This window comes from Lytechinus pictus, chromosome 9 (assembly GCF_037042905.1).
Source record: "Lytechinus pictus isolate F3 Inbred chromosome 9, Lp3.0, whole genome shotgun sequence".
NCBI classification, from domain to species: Eukaryota; Metazoa; Echinodermata; class Echinoidea; order Temnopleuroida; family Toxopneustidae; genus Lytechinus; species Lytechinus pictus.
The window spans coordinates 19795194-19817334 of NC_087253.1; the positions used below are offsets into that span (position 1 = coordinate 19795194).

At 36.3% G+C, this 22141-nt stretch overlaps 2 protein-coding genes across 3 annotated transcripts in view; both read left to right on the top strand.

Annotated features, from left to right (window-relative positions):
• Positions 1 to 3244: 3244 nt before the first annotated feature.
• On the top strand, positions 3245 to 11291 carry LOC129268483 (DNA damage-binding protein 1-like). 2 transcript variants are annotated; one of them, XM_064104333.1, is made up of 4 exons: positions 3245 to 3395; positions 4589 to 4737; positions 6384 to 6500; positions 8019 to 11291. In XM_064104333.1, exons 2-4 carry the CDS (start codon positions 4696 to 4698, stop codon positions 8223 to 8225), a joined length of 366 nt encoding a protein of 121 aa, XP_063960403.1. In that variant the 5' UTR covers positions 3245 to 3395; positions 4589 to 4695; the 3' UTR covers positions 8226 to 11291. The 2 variants fall into 2 exon arrangements, with proteins under 2 accessions (XP_063960403.1, XP_063960404.1); XM_064104334.1 differs by lacking the exon at positions 3245 to 3395 and adding an exon at positions 3539 to 3636.
• Positions 11292 to 16880: 5589 nt separating this feature from the next.
• The window catches only part of LOC129267583 (DNA damage-binding protein 1-like), a 36501-nt gene continuing 31240 nt past the window's right edge, over positions 16881 to 22141 (top strand). The window contains exons 1-3 of the mRNA XM_064104392.1: positions 16881 to 16914; positions 18663 to 18775; positions 21652 to 21864. Coding sequence (XP_063960462.1) covers positions 16881 to 16914; positions 18663 to 18775; positions 21652 to 21864 — 360 coding nt within the window. The remainder of the gene's footprint in view (positions 16915 to 18662; positions 18776 to 21651; positions 21865 to 22141) is intronic.

Consider the following 22141-nt stretch of genomic DNA (forward strand, 5'->3'; position numbering starts at 1 on the left):
GGTCAATTGACCAGTGTATAATGAAATGGAAACATGCCGGTCAATTGACCAGTGTATAATGAAATGGAAACATGCCGGTCAATTGACTATATGTTTCAGTGTATACCGGTAATGAAAATGCATGGAAACATGCCGGTCAATTGTTTCAGTGTATAATGAAAATGGAAACATGCTGGTCAATGGACAGTGTAAATGGAAACATGCCAATCAATTGACCAGTATAATATGAAAATGGAAACATGCCGGTCAGTTTACCATATTTCACTGTATAATAAAAATGGAAAATGCCGGTCAATTGACCGGTATATATGAAAATGGAAACATGCCGGTCAATTGACCATATTTCAGTGTATAATGAAAATGGAAACATGCCGGTCAATTGACCGGTATATATGAAAATGGAAACATGCCGGTCAATTGACCATATTTCAGTGTATAATGAAAATGGAAACATGCCGGTCAATTGACCATATATTTCAGTGTATAATGAAAATGGAAACATGCCGGTCAATTGACCATATATTTCAGTGTATAATGAAAATGGAAACATGCCTGTCAACAAGTTTCATTGCAAAATGTGGACGTTTGGGTTGCCTGTATAAAGCATAATAGTTGGAAGTTTTTTTTATATTGACTGTATGTACTTGTTGATTATGGCAGGATATGTCTGACAAGTTTACTATTAAAGGGACTTAATTACTATCCATATGTCGTTGATATGGGACTAATCAAAAGGAACTTTCACGCTGTAATCCCCTTTTAAATTCCCTCGAGACTCTGACTATGACCTTAAAATCAATACTGAGTACAAGGGATTAACACACCATAATTGTGTTAGGGTATCGCGGGGGGGGGGGGGGTATTTTGTGGAGAAAGCATATTTTATTCAGGGACTTATTTATTAGAAGAGTAATTTGCCTTCTTAGATGGATATCAGCGAATGTATATTCCCTCTAAACACCTAGCTGTTCCCTAGCTTTATTTAAAGAAAGGTTTAATTCGGAATGTTTATGCCTATTATTTTTTTCATTTACTTATATTTTTGTGTATAGGAGGAGTCTCAACAGAGAAGTTTGCAGACCGGAACCTCCACATTACTTTGATATTGTTATAAAGTAAATGTAATAAAATTCACTGAGCAAAATGTTGAAAATTTAAAATTGGATAACAGATAAGGAAGTTATTGAATTTTAAAGTTTATCAATATTTTGTGAAAACAGTTATGCACATCGTCATGAATATTCATATAGTGGGCTGATGATGTCAAATCCCCACTTTCCTTTTTCTTATGTATTACATGAAGTCATAAATGTTTCATTTTTTCATACATGTGTAAATGATGTGTCTCCATAAGATGAAAGTTGCGGCAATAACTATAATGCACGCAATCAGTCAATCCCATTGTTTTAGTTCTTAATTTGGTAGAAATTTTTTGACTAAACCTAATTTCATATAATAAAATACAAAAGAATTTAAATGGGACATATATATGGATTACTAATTACAAATCAATAGATACTACTTGAATCCAAAGTAAGCGAAGTGATATTTCTATCGATCCGAAGCTGTTCTGATTTTACAATACTTGTTGTTGAAAATATGGAAAAAATATTTGTCATTTTATTGAAAGATATATCCAATAATTTGTCAAGGCAATGAAATGGGTATTAATTACTGAAAAAAAAATTTACACTTTCTTAACCCCAAACTGGGCTGGGGCATGATGCCCCCCCCCCCTCCCCTTAACACTCCCCAATTCATCATAAAAATATCCTGAAATTTGTATGGATTTATACTGTATTTTTTTTAGTATACTTTTCCTCTTTGAGATATAGTTGATGCATGTTTTTGAAATTTTATTCAAGATGATATACATGCTATAGGGCATTATTTTTGGGTTTTTTAATGAATGCTTATATAGAGAGCCAATGGTTTAGTTCGAATTATTTACCTATGATGCTATCTGCACTTCAAACATATTTTGTTTATGTTCAGCTCCTCCTATATATGTATCATTATATCAATGTGTATACTATATTTTTGACGTTTTATTTTTGTGTTGCATGGTGAATAAATGAAACAAACAAAATTTATTGAAAAAATGAAAGAATGAAGTTCATTTGTCTGTTAAATTGCGATTTTCAATTTGCACATTTCTTCACAATGTGAAATCTTAATGAATAATTAATACATGCATCATGATCTAGCTGATGAAAAACGTTCTTGTCACTTTCTGTTTTTCAAAGAACATAAAATTGTGAAACGGAAATAAATAAATAAAATTAACAAGTTAAAAAAAAATCCCCATGCGTCTGATCTTCATTACATATGTCTTTAGTAGATAGACAATGAGAGAAAGAACAAAAGAGAAAGAGAAAATGAACAGAATTGACCGGCATGTTTCCATTTTCATATTATACTGGTCAATTGACCGGCATGTTTCCATTTTCATTATACACTGAAACATATGGTAAACTGACCGGCATGTTTCCATTTTCATTATACACTGAAACATATGGTAAACTGACCGGCATGTTTCCATTTTCATTATACACTGAAACATATAGTCAATTGGCTGGCATGTTTCCATTTTCATATACACTGAAACATATGGTCAATTGACCAGCATGTTTCCATTTTCATTATATACACTGAAATATATGGTCAATTGACCGGCATGTTTCCATTTTCATAGTACCGGTTAATTAACCGGCATGTTTCCATTTTCATATTATACCGGTTAATTGACCGGCATGTTTCCATTTGCATATACACTGAAACATATGGTATACTGACCGGCATGTTTCCACTTTCATATTATACTGGTCAATTGACTAGCATGTTTCCATTTTCATTATACAGTGGACATTCTATAATGTAATGAAACACAAGTGAAGACTCTTTAATTGATATTTAATGGGAGAATTTTCTAAAACAAACCAATCAATTAATTGGAATTAAGCAATTATCATTAAAATTTTAAGCTTGGAAAGAGAGTCAGTTAATTAAGAGCTGTAAGAAACTTCTAGCCTTCATATGCACACATAACACAGCAACAACAAAAAAACAATCCCTGATCGTTGTTATTGTAAGGTTAAAATCAAGAAAACGACTGGTTATCTACTCTATGCCCACACGTACAGTGAACACATGTACCGCACGCTTCGCACCACACATACACACACGGAACACACAGTCTTAACTGACCAATCAGAGAACGGCTGAGAATGGAAACCCGTCGGTCGCTAGCCAGCAGTTTCTAATGGATTAAACAAAATGGCGGTAGCTTCGGGGGCTTGCTCGGACCCTAGCTAGAGCTGGAGAAGGAAGAAACAAAATGGATAATTATTGGTTGGGTCTGAGCATGTAATAGGTCCATGGTCTGAGGGACGATTGTGAGTAATTTATTTCAACGTTAACAATTTAAGTACTTTGCTTGGGACAGCTGCGCTGGCATACAAACTCGTAGTCAGCGTCTATCAACCCATTTCATTTCGCACGCGCGCGCGTACGGCGGAGAACTGAGGCCGCGCCAGGAACCAAGATTGTTTGCTGGCCTGGCCAGGCATGTGATGCGCGGCCGAGTAGATTCTAGATTCTTATTCTAAAGCAGAGCGATTCCACTGATCGCTACATGTGAGTTGTTTTCCAAGCCAATCAGTTATCGAAAATGTAATTCAAAGAAATAATCTATGCCCATAATCTTTGCGAATGATATAGAAAAGGTTCGCTGATTGGAGTCCTATCGCGATAATTATCGCAGCTCGAGACAGTAGTTCGCGGCCGTGGCCGTGCGCCGAATCACCGGCAAGAACACGGCGATATCTGCCACAGACTGGCCTGACGTTCACGCGCGTGAATATTGCGATAGTCAGACCCACATCGGTTAGCGCGTTTCACGTGCGTTATCTGTCAACTTTATTTCGAGCGATACTGTATGCGGGTACACAAAATATTTTGACAGACACATTTAACATGAATACATCCTCACCTTTCACATTATTTTATGGTTGAATGAAATTTTATCGATAATTTTGTTTTTTTTAACATCGTGATTTTCCGTTTGAAATGCCACTTTCCGTTTCAAAAGGCCATTTCCGTGAATTCCGTCCGTTTTCCGTGATCGCGGAAAATCACTGTCCCTAGTCAAGGTCTGGAAAACCATTGTCTAATGTGGATGGCAGATGGTAGTTAATTAAACTGCCATAAGTTGAAAAATGTGAAAAATGATAAAGATTATTCTGCATACTATTGACTAAAAAGTGATTATTAAAATCCTCTTCTTCGGAAGTGCCAGATCTAATTTGTGTTTAGGAACCGCAAGAAATATTCACCAATGTCATGATGATTATGCTGCCATCATGGAAAGCAGTTGTGCAGTGGCTATGGGCTGATTACTCAGCCAAACAATTGGAACGCCGCATAGTTTCAAATTGTCTTTGAAATTTGTGGAATTTTTTTCTTAACCTATTGGCGAGAAAGGCTCACGACTTGGTGTGCACTATTCTCATTGAAATGCATACCTTCATTGGCCTAAATTTTGTGATGATGATGGAGATGACGATTTATTGTTATTTATTTCCTGTAGGTAATTTCACATCCGCTGATGACCTGAACTTGATCATTGCCAAGAACACTCGGCTGGAGATCTATGTCGTAACACCCGAGGGATTGCGGCCAATCAAAGAAATAGGAATGTATGGACGCATTGAGGTCCTCAAACTTTACAAACCTCCTGTAAGTACTCTTGTATAATATCCCATATGTAGGGACAGTGATTTTCCGTTTCAAAAAATTGCTTTTTCCGTTTCAGAAAATCTCAAATTCCATTTCAGCATGTCAGAAAACGGAAATTCCGTTTTCCCATAGACTTTGTAACTCTTCTATTGCTAGTCCTATTTTACTCAAACTTTTGTTGATCTTATTCTTTGATTTTTCTGCTTTCACAAAAGCTAACTTGCTCCAAGAGTTTCATTCTCCTTTAAGTCTTTATTGAATGGGCCTTGAGTATCTTGATGTTACCCCCCCCCAAAAAAAAAATTGAAAGAATTACATAGAGGTGTATGCATCAAGAATGTAGTAGGGAGGTAAATTGTACATTTGGATTTGCTTTTGTTTAACATCTAATCAGTTTGGTATGTTCTTCAGTTTTAATAGGAAGTTGTGCTCAATAGACCGGTTTACTAATGTAGTTAAATTTATGGATGTTTCTTCTCTCGGGCCTAGTAACGAGTTATTCCATTAACCTGAACCTAACAATGGTATTTCAATACTTAGAATCCACTTTGCATATTAATTAGTTGTTGCTATGTCGGGCAAACCTCGGTCAAGCTTTCTGGTTGTTAGAGGCAACCTTTGTTATACTGGTATGCATAAAATTTGAATATGTTAGTAAACCGACCGGTCTATTCATCACACTAGTCACTGTCCTATTTCTCTAGTCATCTTCATTCCTTTCCTATTCAGATGTGTCATTTCCATCCTCACATTTGGTTCATTTGTTGAATATTCTTCATTACATAATCACCCTGGTCATTTACCCATCCTCATCCTAGTTCTTTCTCATTGGTTATTTTTACGAACTGGGTTGCTACATTTTACTTGGGTTCTTCTATTTTCTCTCAGTTCATTGGTTATCTTCTGGTTAATTTACATATTGTTATGTTTCCTTAGTTACGATTTTGATGTGGGCCAGGAAGGCCCAGAGTATTAGAGAGAGAGTTAATATTTTTGATAAAGACACAGATAACAGATTCAGATTCCTTCAGACTCAGGTATAGACACTCTGCATTTTATATTTCTTTGTCCTCTTCTCTATTATGTTTTTAATGCGGATATTATTTGAACTCGTATCATTTTAGATGATGATAAATGGTATTTATTGTGATAAAAATTAAATTAGCATCCAAAGGCTGAATTACATGAATTTGTACAGAGTAAAATTTCAGTAAACAAACAAATCAGTAAAAATCTACAAAATTGTACATTATCAATGAAGCACACAAGCCTATCAAAGGAAACTTAGTATGTGTGAGTGAGCTCCTCGAAGGAAAACTTTATTTTATTTATTTTCAGATAGTACGAAATCTCTTTGCGCAATATCTGTGACAGTGGCAGCCAAATACATTAGTCTGAAGTTGATATCGGTTGTCATCAGTTTGGTAGGTCAGAAAGAACTATTTGTGAAAAAATACCCAAACAAATAAGTGACAGTCTTTTTTTTTAGCACAGTCGCATGGTGCTATACTTCTGGCCCTTCTCTTATTCTTCCATGTTTAAAGATCATTTCAAGATCATCCTTATTTGATATTACAATGTTCCTTTGATTCAGTCATTCTTCTTTGATAAAGCTTGCTACATTGGCCTATGCTTTTTTTATACAGGGACAGCCTAAGGCCTTGTTATTTGTGTTGACAGCCAAGTACAATGCCTGCATCTTAGAGTGTGTGACAGAGAACGGAACAGAAGAAATCATCACAAAAGCACAAGGAAATGTTCAGGTTTGTTTGTTTCAATTTAAATCTCCTCTGTTTCTCCTACAATTTTGTGAAAATATTACAAATGTAAAAAAAAAAAAAAAAAAAAAGTATTGGTGATAAGCAGACAAAAGAAATATATATTTTTTGTTTTGGGGGCTACTGTTAAAAAATGACTGCCTAATCCTGAAACATGGGACAAGCTTTAATATTGTAATGAATGCTGATTTTCCAGGGCTTTTTTAGCGTTTTAGTGGCAAAATTGCCCTGAGGCCCCTTGTAATTTTTCCCTGGTATTGAGTGATTCATCTTTCAGCAGAGAATCTTAAAATCCGTATTGCTTCTGGTGAGCTGTTCCTTCTTAGTCACCCTAGCCTTTCGACAAGGCATCTTGCTTTGGATATTCTTCGTTGAGTAGTGGCTGATCAGTCAAAGAAAAGAGCTGGTGAAACCAAGGTGAATGCGAGATCAAGTGGCTTCAGTCGCGAGGGACTTTTGGAACCTGGATTTTACTGCTTGCTATGCATTATTCTTGAGCATGTGGATGGGCCAGTCCACACTTTTGATGCCTGACGTACATTTGCTGTTATACAACTCCCAAGAATGTTCTGTTATCTGATTGGTCCAAATCGGATCACATGATATTTAGCGAATTGCACTATGGCATTTAAAATGCAATATCCTGCACTCTGACGTCATACCATACATGTATGTTCTATCCTGCACTCTGACGTCATACCAAATGCACTATCCTGCAAATATAGCATTCGGGGCAACTCAGTAACATGAGGGGGGTTGTATAAAACAAAAAATGCACGCATTCTTGTGCCTTGAGGACCTGAATAATATGAACTCTGTGCTTGACTCGCCAAATGGATCTACCGCACTCGGTCCTGGGGACCTCGGTGCGGTATATCCATTGGCTCGTCTTGCACATCGATCATTACATGTATTTGGCCCTGCATACACACGCTTACGTGCATTATTTGTATCCTATGGTACAGGGTCATAATGGGCATCTATATGGAGTTCGACCAGATGAATGACAAGGATGATGTGTCTTGATTAATGGTGACAAATATCCTGGTACCTCACTGCATTTCTCTATCAGCAGCAGTAACTATTTTGTAAAGAATGATACTCCCCATGATCATATAGAGTACCGAAGTGTGATGTCATCAATTTACACTTTTTGCATATCAGCGTTTTCGATACCATATTTTGGTAGAGCATGATGAATAAGCCCCACAACCCAAATTTGGTGGGAAACTTTCCATGGGGCCCCAAGATATGTCCTCATGAATACATAATTAGCCCATTGAAGTCAATGTATTATTGGCCTGGTTCCTAACATTTAGAACCAGGCCAATAATACACTGACTTCAATGGGGCTAATTATGTATTCATGCTCTACCAAAATATGGTATCAAAAATGCTGAAATGCTTAAAAGTTTTTTGTTACGTCATCACTTCGGTACTCTATTAGTTGGGAAAACCCATTTTGATTTGATTTGAATCAGATCTGTTTGCTTATTTTTGCAGGATCGGATTGGTCGGCCTTCAGAAACTGGACCAATAGGAATCATTGATCCAGAATGCCGTATGATTGGATTAAGACTATACGACGGTCTCTTCAAGATCATCCCACTTGACAGAGATAACAAGGAACTCAAGGCTTTTAACATCAGGTTTGTAATAATTGTGCAGCTGCTGCAAAAGATAGTTCTACTTTTTGTCTCACCTGCATAGCAGAGTGAGACTATAGGCGCCGCTTTTCCGACGGCGGCGGCGGTGGCGGCGGCGACGGCGACGGCGGCGGCGGCGTCAACACCAAATCTTAACCTGAGGTTAAGTTTTTGAAATGACAGCATAACTTAGAAAGTATATGGACCTAGTTCATGAAACTTGGCCATAAGGTTAATCAAGTATTACTGAACATCCTGCCTGAGTTTCATGTCACATGACCAAGGTCAAAGGTCATTTAGGGTCAATGAACTTAGACCATGTTGGGGGAATCAACATCAAAATCTTAACCTAAGGTTAAGTTTTTGAAATGTCATCATAACTTAGAAAATATATGGACCTAGTTCATGAAACTTATACATAAGGTTAATCAAGTATCACTGAACATCCTGCATGAGTTTCACGTCACATGACCAAGGTCAAAGGTCATTTAGGGTCAATGAACTTTGGCCGAATTGGGGGTATCTGTTGAATTACCATCATAACTTTGAAAGTTTATGGATCTGATTCATGAAACTTGGACATAATAGTAATCAAGTATTACTGAACATCCTGTGCAAGTTTCAGGTCACATGATCAAGGTCAAAGGTCATTTAGGGTCAATGAACTTTGGCCAAATTGGGGTATTTGTTGAATTACAGCCATAAATTTGAAAGTGTGTTGGTCTAGTTCATAAAACTAGGACATAATAGTAATCAAGTATCACTGAACATCCTGTGCGAGTTTCAGGTCACATGATCAAGGTCAAAGGTCATGTAAGGTCAAAGAACTTTGGCCACGTTGGGGGTATTTGTTGAATTGCCATCATATCTCTATAAGTGTATTGGTCTAGTTCATAAAACGTGGAAATAAGAGTAACCAAGTATCACTGAACATCTTGTGTGAGTTATAGTAGTTTTCAAAATCAGCACTGCTGCTATATTGAATCGCGTGATGCAGGTGAGACGGCCAGAGGCATTCCACTTGTTTGTTTAATTCAATGCTTATTCTTCCTAAAGGAACAAAGTTAGCACAATATTTGAAAACGACATACACAATCATCTAGAAAATTGACTGACTTCAAATGATACTGTTGGGACTGTATATGTTAGCAGGCAGCTATTTTAAATAATAATATGATATTTGAAATTTATATAGCGCATAATAGTCAAAAGACTCTCTATGCGCTTTACAAAATATATTTAATAAATAATACATTAAATCTTATCTGAATTATACAATAAACCTAAACTTTAATCCTAAAATACTTAATACAAATTAGAACAAATTAAATCAATACATAAAGTTACATCACTAATGAAATGAAAAACTTACAATGTTTAACAACATAATATATTTATCATATTTACATGACTACTATCGTCTTGTGAAGGATACATGTATGTAGATGAAAAAATACTAAACAATTGGACGTTGCTGATATAGACCACAATGTTTGCCAAGCTTTCGGCTTCAATCAATCTTCATGGGCTCTATAACAGATAAACACAATATAATGAAACATGTTAATAGTACAAAGGAATAACAGATGCATGTATGTACAGTTGAAATAGCACCGTGACGGTCTTATATCTCTCTAAATGTAATAGTATGAAACAAAGTGGTGGCATTTTACCTGGATCTTCCGGGCTGGTGTATGTATTCTGTGTCGCGAAAAGTTGATTTAGAGAAATTCAACAGACGACATCCATCAACGGGTTTGTTGACTTCTTTGACTGTTGATGGGGGTTAGCATTCGCTACTACATGTATGTAATCTTCAACATTATGGGAGATATTAATCAGGTTTTATTCATTCATTTTGATGAAAACATATCAACATAATTATATACAATATGATACTGAAAGACAAAGTTACAGTGATACAGTAATCAAAGACAATACAAGTATTAAAGCAAAGACAAAGTTATACAATACAGTTATGGATTATAAAAGTTTCACAGACATATTAATGAAAGGTCATTGATTTTACATACAACGGAAAGTATTGATACAAAATAAAATAATATTTGTAATGCAAACGTTATGGGAACAAGCACATGCAATGGTCATGCAGCACACTCTTTGGTGGCAAAAAAAGAAAAGTGTACCACCACTCTGGTCCAGGCATCGAAATCTTGACTTCATTACCCCAAAACAGTATTCAATGATGCAACGCCCTCGTCGCTGCCGGTAATTGAATTGTTCTTCTCTGTGGTTCGAGGGATGGGGAACTGGTGTGATGAGGTACTGGCTAAATGGATAAGTGCTGTTGCCTAGCAACCAAGGATCTTCTTGTCTTTTTATGTGCGAACCCTCTCATCTCAAATGTACATCAAGAACATGAAGCATTGAATCTCTCATCTAAAAAAAATCGTACAGAAACATCATGCCAAAACATATATTTCAAAAATTTATTAAGACAAATACTACCATAATGTTTCAAACGCCATACACAATCATTAAGAAAACTGACACACTTCAGCTGATAATGTTGGGACCGTGATCACTTTCTTGATGCTGCTCCTTTTGTCCGTTTGCACTTTCACCGGGCCAATCTTAATTTCTTCGGATATGTCCTCTTTGGTTTCAGCATGTTCTCCCATAAACAGACTGCTATCTGTCCAGCTGCTTCTGTCAGAGTGTTACTTCTTTTATTCTTTCTTTACCACCTCCACCTCTGATTCTAGTCACCTGAAATAGTAATAATAATAAAAAATAACAGTGTTGAAATCCACACCCCATTGATTCAGCCCGGAGAATTTTTTTAAATTTTAATACATTCCGATGATGATGTCCAAAGGGTTTGTTGATGTTTGTGGCCGGTCGTGTCAGCATTCGCTTCCACATTCGCAAGTATGTAACCTTCAACTTTATGAAGGATGTTATTCAGGTTTCATTCATTAATTTTGATAAAAACAAATATCAATGTATACAATATAATTCTAAAAAACAAAATTACATTGATAAAGTAATCAACGACAACATTTCTATATACAATCAAGATATTAAAGACATAATATCAAAGATACAAGTTTCATATACTTAAAATAAAAGGTCATTGATTGTACATACAATGGAAAGTATTATTTATAAAGAAAAATATTGATGATGCAAATGTTTATACAATCATATGCAATGGTCATAAAGCACACTTTTGCTTGAGAAAAAAAAAGTGTACCACTGCTCTGGTCAAGGCATCGAAATCTTGACTTCATAACCCCAAAACAACGTTCAATGATGCAATGCTCTCGTCGCCGTTGGTAATTGAATTGCTCTTCTCTTGAGGTCAGCATTCTTTACTACATGTATGTAACCTACATCATGGGAGATGATATTCAATATTTTTTTTTAATGAAAACACATATTTACATAATATACCAGATAATACTGAAAGATAAAATACTAATACAGTACTTAAAGGCAAAATATATACAGTTCATTTATTAAAGACAAAAGTTATACAATGCAGTTATGGAATACGAAAGTGTCAGACATACCGTCATTGATTTTACCTACAATGGAAAGTAGTATTGATACAAAGAAATCATCATTTGTAATGCAAACGTTATGGAGGCAAGCACATGAAACGGTCATAAAGCACACGTTTGCTTGAGAAAAAAGAAATGTTCCAGCACCCTGGTCAAGGCATCGAAATCTAGATTTTATGACCCCCAAAACAGCGTTCAATGACGCAATGCCCTCGTCGCAGGTAATTGGATTGTTCTCTGTGGTTCGAAGGATGGGGAACTGGTGTGATGAGGTTCTGGCTGAGTGGGTAGGCACTATCACCTAGCAACCATCCGTTGATCCTGCGGTTTTCCATCACATGTTTTCCTTAGGAGTTTTTCAAGATGTAGACATCATAGGTGGATCCCTTATTGTGTGCAAGTACATTCAGAGCCTTCATTTGTGCATCGCACATTCCTTGAGCATAGAGTCAACAATTTTTGCAGTTAATGTATTCATGTTCATCAACTCTTGGTGATTTGAGTCTCACATGGGTGCAGTCTTTTGCTCCCAAGAAGATATTTGGTAGTTGGCATGCTCTGTCGAACTGTTGCTTAATTCGTACTTGATCGTCTTTAAAGAGGGAGCTTGAAAAACAGTCCTAAGCACCAGCCAATCCCTTCCATGGATACAATCTGTTGGTCCAAGACATTCGGTAGCTGGCATGATCTGTTGAAGCATTCTTGATTAACTCTTTAAATGCCGTTGGCAGCTATACGTGCCCTTAGCCCTCTAATGCCATTGGCACGTATGCGTGCCCAGAGAACTTTTTTTTTTAAACCAATTTTACAGCCAGAAAATCAACACCATATTTTCTGTTTTTTATGTTGTTATACTGGCCAGGAATTCACCATTCATTTTATCATATAAAAAATAGTGGTTTACATAGACATTTTTTGAGTAAAATTGTATTTTTGCATCATTATTTTCAAGAGTTGATTTCGGATATTGCCGCGATCTGAATCAAGATTTCCCCTATTGACACGTGTGATATAACGGTTGTGTGTAGCAATACACGTACTTCTATGGGCAGAGCAACGGCGAATGTGTGAAGACATTCAGCTCGGAATTGACCAATGACCGAGCGGTACGATGTTCCTCACCCTACACTACTCGCCCATTCGCTATTGTTACATGAATATTCATGAGCTATCGATCGGGTCTTTTGCAGGCCAGTATGGTAGTATTCTTGTGTCAAGGCTTTTTTCTGCCTGCAAATGTGCACTGTTTGGGGATTTTTTTTTTTTTTGGGGGGGGGGGCGGGGGAAAGGTCTTATACATTGTTTTTAGCATTGTCACAAAATTGTTCTCGTTATAAATATATGAGTAAAGAAGCCTGTCATTTCCAACTCTCGTCTGCGCACTGCAATCATCACACTCATTATTTATTTATTCGTTTCTTATTGTTATTAATATTATCATTATTAGTATTACTATTATTATAATTATTATTATCATTATTGTTATTGTTATTGTTATTATAATTATTATTATCATTATTCTTCTCTTTCACCTTCTTTTTTAGTATAAAAGGGATGGTCCCGGCTGAAAGTATTTATAGTTTTATATACAAAGCAGAATTCACTGAGCAAAATACACTCTAAAAAATGTTGGGCAACATACGGTCCACACAACAATTGGTTAAAACTTTATCCAATTCTGGGTAGTTTTACACCAATAATATGTGCTTTGGGTGAAAACTACACAGTATTGGTTGAAAACTACCCAGAATTGGATAAAGTTTTAACCAATTGTTGTGTGGACCGTATGTTGCCCAACATTTTTTAGAGTGTACCGAAAATTTCATCAAAATCGGATAACAAATAACAAAGTTATTGAATTTCAAAGTTTAGTAATATTTTGTGAAAACAGTCATAAATATTATAATTACATATTATGTCATAAAAATGATTGTAATCATATTAATTGCATTTCTCCTGCAGCAAAACTCTCTCTTTATAAACTTAAGATCAGGTAAATAATGGTTCATATTCGTTTGTGTTTTTATAGCCCTACCATTATAAAAAAAGAATTATTGATATTGTTACGCTTATTAATATCATATTCAAACTTCTCACAAAAAAATGAATTGTTCAATTTTCTCCTCGAATAAAATAGGACGAAGCAAAAAAAAGTGATAATTAACCTCTCCCTGCGGCGGAGCCGTTTTGGTACATTGCTGGTATTTGGATCTGTGGCGGTGTTTTCCGAATCAATTGCTAATTGCGCCAAACTGAAGTGTTTTCAGGATTTTTAGTAAATGTAAATATGAAAGAGCAGACATTTTTTCTTTCTAGAAACAAAGGTATCGCTTCTCAAATCAACAGAATAGTTAAGAATTTACGAGGAAAAAGTCGTGTTATTTTGTAAAATCTTCGCTTTTCCCCAAGTCAATAGGCAATGTGTACAAAAATGTGTAAGGGCAATCAATGCCAGCAAAAAGATGATGGGTAAATTCCCCTACACGCTGAGCTCTTATGTCAAATGTGATATCATATACTACTAAACGAAAAAAATGAATCAAGCAAAATTGATAACAACACCAAATAATGTACCAAGTTTGGTGGAAAAAATAAGCATCAAATTTGCATCGGTTACGGAAAGAAACCTAAATATTATTTTGATCATCAACAAAATATATGATGTCAATGTGGCAAGGGCGAAATAAAAAGTATGATGTGTGTAAGGAAGAAAAAAAAAGAGAAAATGGGAGTGAGCAAATCAAGCGAGTAAACGCACTTTTCATGATCTTTTATTTACAAAATTCTGTGAATGTCATGCATTTTCCGCAATGCGTTTTTTCCCCCATTCTTCATCATATGTTTTATTAGCGGGATATAATTTATATTAATCAATGTATCATTTCTTCCGATGATCCGCTTTCTTTTGTTTCTCCCTTTTTGCCAGCAAAACGATGATGGGTAAATTCCCCTACACGCTGAGCTCATATGTCAAATCTGATATCATATACTACTAAATGAAAAAAAAATGGATCAGGAAAATTTGATAACAACACCAAATTACGTACCAATTTTGGTGGAAAAAATAAACATCAAATTTGCATCGGTTACGGTAAGAAACCTAAATATTATTTTGATCATCAACAAAATATATGTTGTCAATGTGACAAGGGTGAAATAAAAATATGATGGGTGTAAGGAAGATTAAAAAAAAAGAAAAGTGTGAGTGAGCGAATCAAGCGAGTAAACGCACTTTTCATAATCTTTTATTTACAAAATTCTGTGAATGTCATGCATTTTCCGTAATGCGTTTTTTTTTATTCTTCCTCATTTGTTTTATTAGCGAGAAATAATTTATATCAATCAATGCATAATTTCTTCCGATGTTCCACTTTCTTTTGTTTCTCCCTTTTTGCCAGCAAAAATATAATGGGTATATTCCCCTACACGCTGAGCTCATATGGCAAATCGGGAAGCATAAACTGGATTACTACTAAATGGAAAAAAAAATAATATATCAAGCAAATTTAATAATTGGAAATGTAAATTGTACTAACATATCGAGTATGTTGATTGTGCATAAGTCCTACTGCATGAATATTGACAATGCACGGTATAAAGAAACTTAGTGGTGTCACTTATATATCATTTGAACAGCAAATAATGTCCATTTAATTTTTATTTCAGGGAAGGGGAAGTAAAATTAATCCTTACTAGATTGATATTTTTAATGACGGGGTAATTATAAATATCACAAATAAAGAGGTGTAGAAAATATAATTTCTGATATTGTCGAAAGCAATATCTTACTTTTCTGATAGATGATCCATTACAAACATATTATTTGAATAAACAATCGTAAGGTTCAACAAATTATAAAGATCTAAATTTCTCCAAATTGTTAGTAATTTCTACCTTCAAACCCCATTGCTTCGTTATTTATGTTCCATCTTTTATCTTTCAATTTCCTGTATTTTTGATTTGTCAAGGATTATATAGCCTATACATTTCTTCAATCATAAATCTTATCTTTATCCTTTATTTCTAAATATGCAAAATAGGCTTCAGCTACAAGGTGTGCTGTTTCCCCGTGATTTCTTGTTCTCATTCTCGACATTATCCATGCCATCTTTACCATCATCCCTATCATTATCATCATCATCATTTAGATTACAGGAAATTTGACGTATATTGTCGATGCTAAATGTCTTAAAGTCGAAACAAATATTTGAATAAAAATTATGTACTTTAATGGCAATAAGTCAATGGAAGGTGTTGGGGAAAGAGACGGGGGAATCTTAATCTTGATCTCAACGGAGAGAAAAGCTATTGTGCGTATCGGAACCTTTGAAAGTATTCAAATCAAAAGACGCGCGCGTGGCCCGATTTCTATGAACATCCTGTGCTAAATTGCTCTCCTCGATAATAGGTCAGGAGGGAGTGCGGATTAGACATTCCTCGTGAAAGGGAGTCTGGGCATCTATTGTTCATGACTTGGTGGCATGAACAATAAAAATGCAGTCGCTATCAGACAGGTGGCTACTTTGCTCGCTTGCGGAATGAATGAAGCCCAAAGTTTGAAAATAATCAATTATTCAAAGACATAATATGCAATGGGGCCCTTTTCTTGTCTAAAATTGCCATTATATTTTCATATTCATATTGCATGATATTATCCACACGAAAAAGAATATCCGGCATGTATTGTCCATTCCTTGGCATGTACGAGATGCATAGTTGGCCCAGATTACAGTCTGTAAATTGTCAGAATACCAGTCTTATAATGACTGTAATCACAAAATTCTAATTGCGTAATTATTCATTATATTTATCTTAATTTTGGTTACCCTGGAAGCCGGGGGGGGGGGGGTCTCTTAATTCAAAACGGATCAACCTTAACATTTTTTGACAGTTTAAGAATGAGTGTTCACAAATATCAACGTTCATAATATTTTAAGCGATTCATTTGTCCGACCAGGACACCCAGTTTTTGTACTGCTGTAAAAAGTAGTTGTAGTGTAGTAGTAGTAGTAGTAGTAGTAGTTTTGTTACTCTCATTATAATTCATTAGCTCACTGTAAATTATCGTTTATCATTTAAGCACAGAATCTATGCAAAGATATAAAAGTAAAATAAAAGTGAAAAAAAAAAACACGGCATGAAAAAGAAAGGAGAGAGAGATCAGAGATTACGAGAGATGGATAGATAGATAGATGGAAAGAGAGAGAGAGAGAGAGAAAGAGAGATGTGAGATCAGTTATTTACGTAATAATGATAACGTATGAATATTATGCTAGAATTATGTTTTGTAATAAATACATTTAATTTTGTATTCAACCTTGGTCATCACAAAAAGGGCTAAAAATCAACATAAACATTTCCACCTGACCTCACTTTTTTGTAAGGCGAGGGGGGGGGGGGGGTCAGACCACAAATACAGAACAAATAGAACTAAAATTTCTTTTTGAAAATTTGTATTGAATTTATTTTTAGTTTGTAACTGATCTGTATTTCCTCTTCTTGATTCACGAAAAATAAACATTTTTTCTTAGTTCTGTGTACTTTGCCAAAAACGCCCATATTATTTTGTGGGATTTTACACCCCAAACCCGTTAGTATTGAATCTGTCCGATCCCTCTTTATCTATATTTCAATATATCATCTTTAGTTTTCTATATTTTGTCTCCTTCTGACTGGCAATAACTTTGTTACAGTACGAAAGCCCGTATAGTATGTACGACGAATCGACCCTGACAAAATATGGCCAAACTTTACACTGATTCATGCTTTTGATCGATAGTTGAGAGGGTCGCAAATGTCTGTTGCCGACACTGGATAGAAATCGCCTACATTATCCAAAACAGTATATAGTTGAGTGCATCGCACACCACAAATCGTATCCAGGTTACGATTTTTCTAAAAACATGTTTTGCATTACGACAATATCGACAAGAATTGAAATGACATAAAATTTACACTGCGCTAATAATTTTGTTTCCCCCATAGCGGTTGTTTCGGAATACCGCGCATTCTGAAAAATTACAGGGTCTTGTTTTGAAGACTACACGAATGTAAGGGTACGGTTGGCTGCACTGTGAAGATACATGGCTCTAATATATTATTGTGTGTGTTTGCGTGGGGATCGCAGCTGTGTTGTGATTGGTCACTTGATCGACGACAATGCCCTTTTTTGGAAAGGTCGGTTTCTATTTCGTGTGTATAAACCCTCTCACATTTCAGAGGAAATAACTTGAATAGCAAAATAGTATTTCATTAAAAAGAGCATTATTTTTCATATTTCTGTTTGCTCAATTTCATCAATAGATACGTCATTTGAAAGGGTAAACATTGAACTTTAATTTTATCCTCTTAATTTTTTGGTATCTCTACAATTACTCAGGTTATTTACTCTTTGAAATGTTCATGAAACCGTAATTTTCTAGGTTTTACTTATTGAAAAAAAACTATGTAAAATATTTCATCTTTTCTCAATTTTTCCGATTGCAAATATGAAAGGTCATAACATGATCATAAAGTTCATGAACCATGCATCATTTCATATGTAGAAGGTTTCATTATACAACGTACGGGTAAAGAGATATGACCGTTTTAAAATCGGTCTCTGCTTACGTTTCGGTCAATTTAGGATTCCCTCGAATATCCCTGGCACTATAGGGGTATTGGGCATGGCATAGTAAGAGTTAAAAATTGACCTTTTTAAAGAGGGAACCTTGATGAACCATCATGAGCGATGGGCAATCCATTCCATCACCCGAGTAGAAAGATATAAATGAATTGATATGAATCACAAGAAATATCATATACACGTACATGTAGGATAAACATATTCACAGATAAACATGCATAAATAATAATTTTCTTTGTTCTAACCACTAACATGCATGTATTCATATATTTTGTTAAACAATATGCTCTTGGGGCAAATAGGTCCCGAGCCCCCATGTAACCTTTTCTCTGATGATTATGTTTCATAGTTCTAATCACTTATTTTTGGTTTATCTTTTCACATAGACTGGAAGAACTGAATGTGATTGATGTTCAGTTTCTCTATGGATGTCACCAACCGACCATCGTCTTCTTACATCAGGTAATCCCAATTTTTTATTTTCATCTTCAAGCAACCCCTTCCTTCGCAACTCCGCTCCGCTCCGAGCCTTGCTGCCTGTTGCCCGCAAGGTTCGGTCCGACCAGAGAACTCCCGTCTCGCAGATTAGGGTCCTGTAACACAAAAGTTCGCGATAAATAGTATTATCACAATATTGTAAAAATATGTTAAAGCAATGTATTACAGGTCCTTTATCCAAGTGTCTGCTGCGACATTCATCAGTATTTTTAACCTTTATTTAGAAAGAAAAAGAAGAAACGGTTAGTCTGTAATTTTTGTCTTGCCCACCAGAGGTGAAGGCGAGACTTAGGGATCCATATGTCGTCCGTTGTCCGTCCGTCACAAACCTAATGACACATAACTCCACAACCGTAAGTCGCTTTTCAACCAAAAATGGATGGTAGATGGACTTGGGGGACCTGCATGTTATGCTGCAGTCGGAGGTCACATGGTAAGGTTAAAGATCATTTTCAGGTCAACGTTAAAGTTTACATGCAAGACTCTCTTATGACACCTAACTCCGCAACCGTAAGTCACTTTTCAACCAAACTTGGATGGTGGATGGACTTGGGAGACCTGCATGTTATGCTGCAGTCGGAGGTCACATGGTAAGGTCAACGGTCATTTTCAGGTCAACATTAAAGTTTATGTGCAAGGCTCTTATGACAAGTTTTATTCCATCCCAGTCATTTCACAATGAAATTTCCATACAATTATGTTGCGTGCCCTCGCAAATCACGATATTTCTGGTTATTTTCATAAGTGGGCGAGACACAAAATCGCTTTTGCCTTGTTTAAATTTTCATATGAGGAAAATTTTGATGAATAACCAGAAGTTTGCATGGTTTTGATCTGTCTGGTTATGGCGCTAATACTCCCCCCTCCCCCGGTCCCCCTCTCTCTACTCTACTTTGTATGATTTGTTAAAGATTTGGAGCCTACACTTTCAATGGTCAATGGCGTCTTCTGTCTTCCTCATATTCTTTGTAAACGTTTACAAGTTCTTAGTATCTATATCATTGAATGTATTCTACATTTGTTTTAAAACAAGAATCGGAAATAAAATATGATGGAATGAGTTTTGTGTGTGCCTTACAACAGACTTTGTGACGTTAATGGTATCTTCTGTGTCCCCGACATTAATTTTTCATAGTTTCTTTTGGTATCTATATCATTGAATGTATTCTACATTTTTGTCTCGCCCACCGGAGGTGAAGGCGAGACTTAGGGATCCAAATGTCGTCCGTCCGTCACAAACTTAATGTCACATAACTCCACAACCGTAAGTCGATTTTCAACCTAACTTGGATGGTAGATGGACTTATGGGACCTGCATGTTATGCTGCAGTCGGAGGTCACATGGTAAGGTCAAAGGTCATTTTCAGGTCAACGTTAAAGTTTACATGCAAGACTCTCTTATGACACCTAACTCCGCAACCGAAAGTCACTTTTCAACCAACCTTGGATGGTAGATGAACTTGGGGGACCTGCATGTTATGCTGCAGTCGGAGGTCACATGATAATGTCAAAGGTCATTTATAGGTCAACGTTAAAGTTTACATGCAAGACTCTCTTATGACACCTAACTCCGCAACCGTAAGTCGCTTTTCAACCAAACTTGGATGGTAGATGGACTTGGGGGACCTGCATGTTATGCTGCAGTCATAGGTCACATGGTAAGGTCAAAGGTCATTTTCAGGTCAACGTTAAAGTTTACATGCAAGACTCTCTTATGACACCTAACTCCGCAACCGTAAGTCGCTTTTCAACCAAACTTGGATGGTAGATGGACTTGGGGGACCTGCATGTTATGCTGCAGTCATAGGTCACATGGTAAGGTCAAAGGTCATTTTCAGGTCAACGTTAAAGTTTACATGCAAGACTCTCTTATGATACCTAACTCCGCAACCGTAAGTCGCATTTTAACCAAACTTGGATGGTAGATGGACTTGGGGGACCTGCATGTTATGCTGCAGTCAGAGGTCACATGGTAAGGTCAAAGGTCATTTTCAGGTCAACGTTAAAGTTTACATGCAAGACTCTCTCATGACACCTAACTCCGCAACCGAAAGTCACTTTTCAACCAACCTTGGATGGTAGATGAACTTGGGGGACCTGCATGTTATGCTGCAGTCGGAGGTCACATGATAATGTCAAAGGTCATTTTCAGGTCAACGTTAAAGTTTACATGCAAGACTCTCTTATGACACCTAACTCTGCAACCGTAAGTCGCATTTTAACCAAACTTGGATGGTAGATGGACTTGGGGGACCTACATGTTATGCTGCAGTCGGAGGTCACACAGTAGGGTCAAAGGTCATTTTCAGGTCAACGTTAAAGTTTACATGCAAGACTCTCTTATGACACCTAACTACCCAACCATAAGTCACTTTTCAACCAAACTTGGATGGTAGATGGACTTGGGGGACCTGCATGTTATGCTGCAGTCAGAGGTCACATGGTAAGGTCAAAGGTCATTTTCAGGTCAACGTTATAGTTTACATGCAAGACTCTCTTATGACACCTAACTCCGCATCCGTAAGTCGCTTTTCAACCAAACTATGATGGTAGATGGACTTGGGGGACCTGCATGTTATGCTGCAGTCGGAGGTCACATGGTAAGGTCATTTTCAGGTCAACATTAAAGTTTACGTGTAAGGCTCTTATGACAAGTGTTATTCCATCCCAGTCATTTCACAATGCAGTTTCGATATAATTCTCTTGCGTGCCCTCGCAAATCACGATATTTCTGGTCATTTTCATAAGTGGGCGAGACACAAAATTGCTTTTGCCTTGTTTTTCCAAAAATTGGAAATAAAATAAGATGAAATTATTTATTTTGTTGGTGCCTACCACAGGATCCTCACGGAAGACATGTCAAGACCTACGAGGTCAACTTGAGAGAGAAGGAGTTCAACAGAGGGCCATGGAAACAGGACAACGTAGAGACGGAAGCAACCATGGTCATTGCTGTGCCGCAGCCTTATGGGGGCGCCCTGATCATCGGGCAAGAATCCATCACCTACCACAAAGGGGATAACTACGTAGCCATTGCTCCACCAACCATAAAGGTTAGAATCTTGTTTAAATTGTTGCTATTTGATAGAAATATTTTGGGAAAGGAAAATCATGCTTTTAACCTGTTTATTCCTTTTTCATGAATGTGTGTGTAATATTGAATAGGAAATATATGAATATTTTTATTTCTGCCATTTTCTTAGTAATTAATACAATTTTTCTTACTATCAGGGTTGGCACTAGCCAACTATTTTTATATGTGGTTAATCACACTCTGGTATTATGTTTACAAAGTAATGAAGCTTAAAGGTAAAAGAATATAGTTGCAGC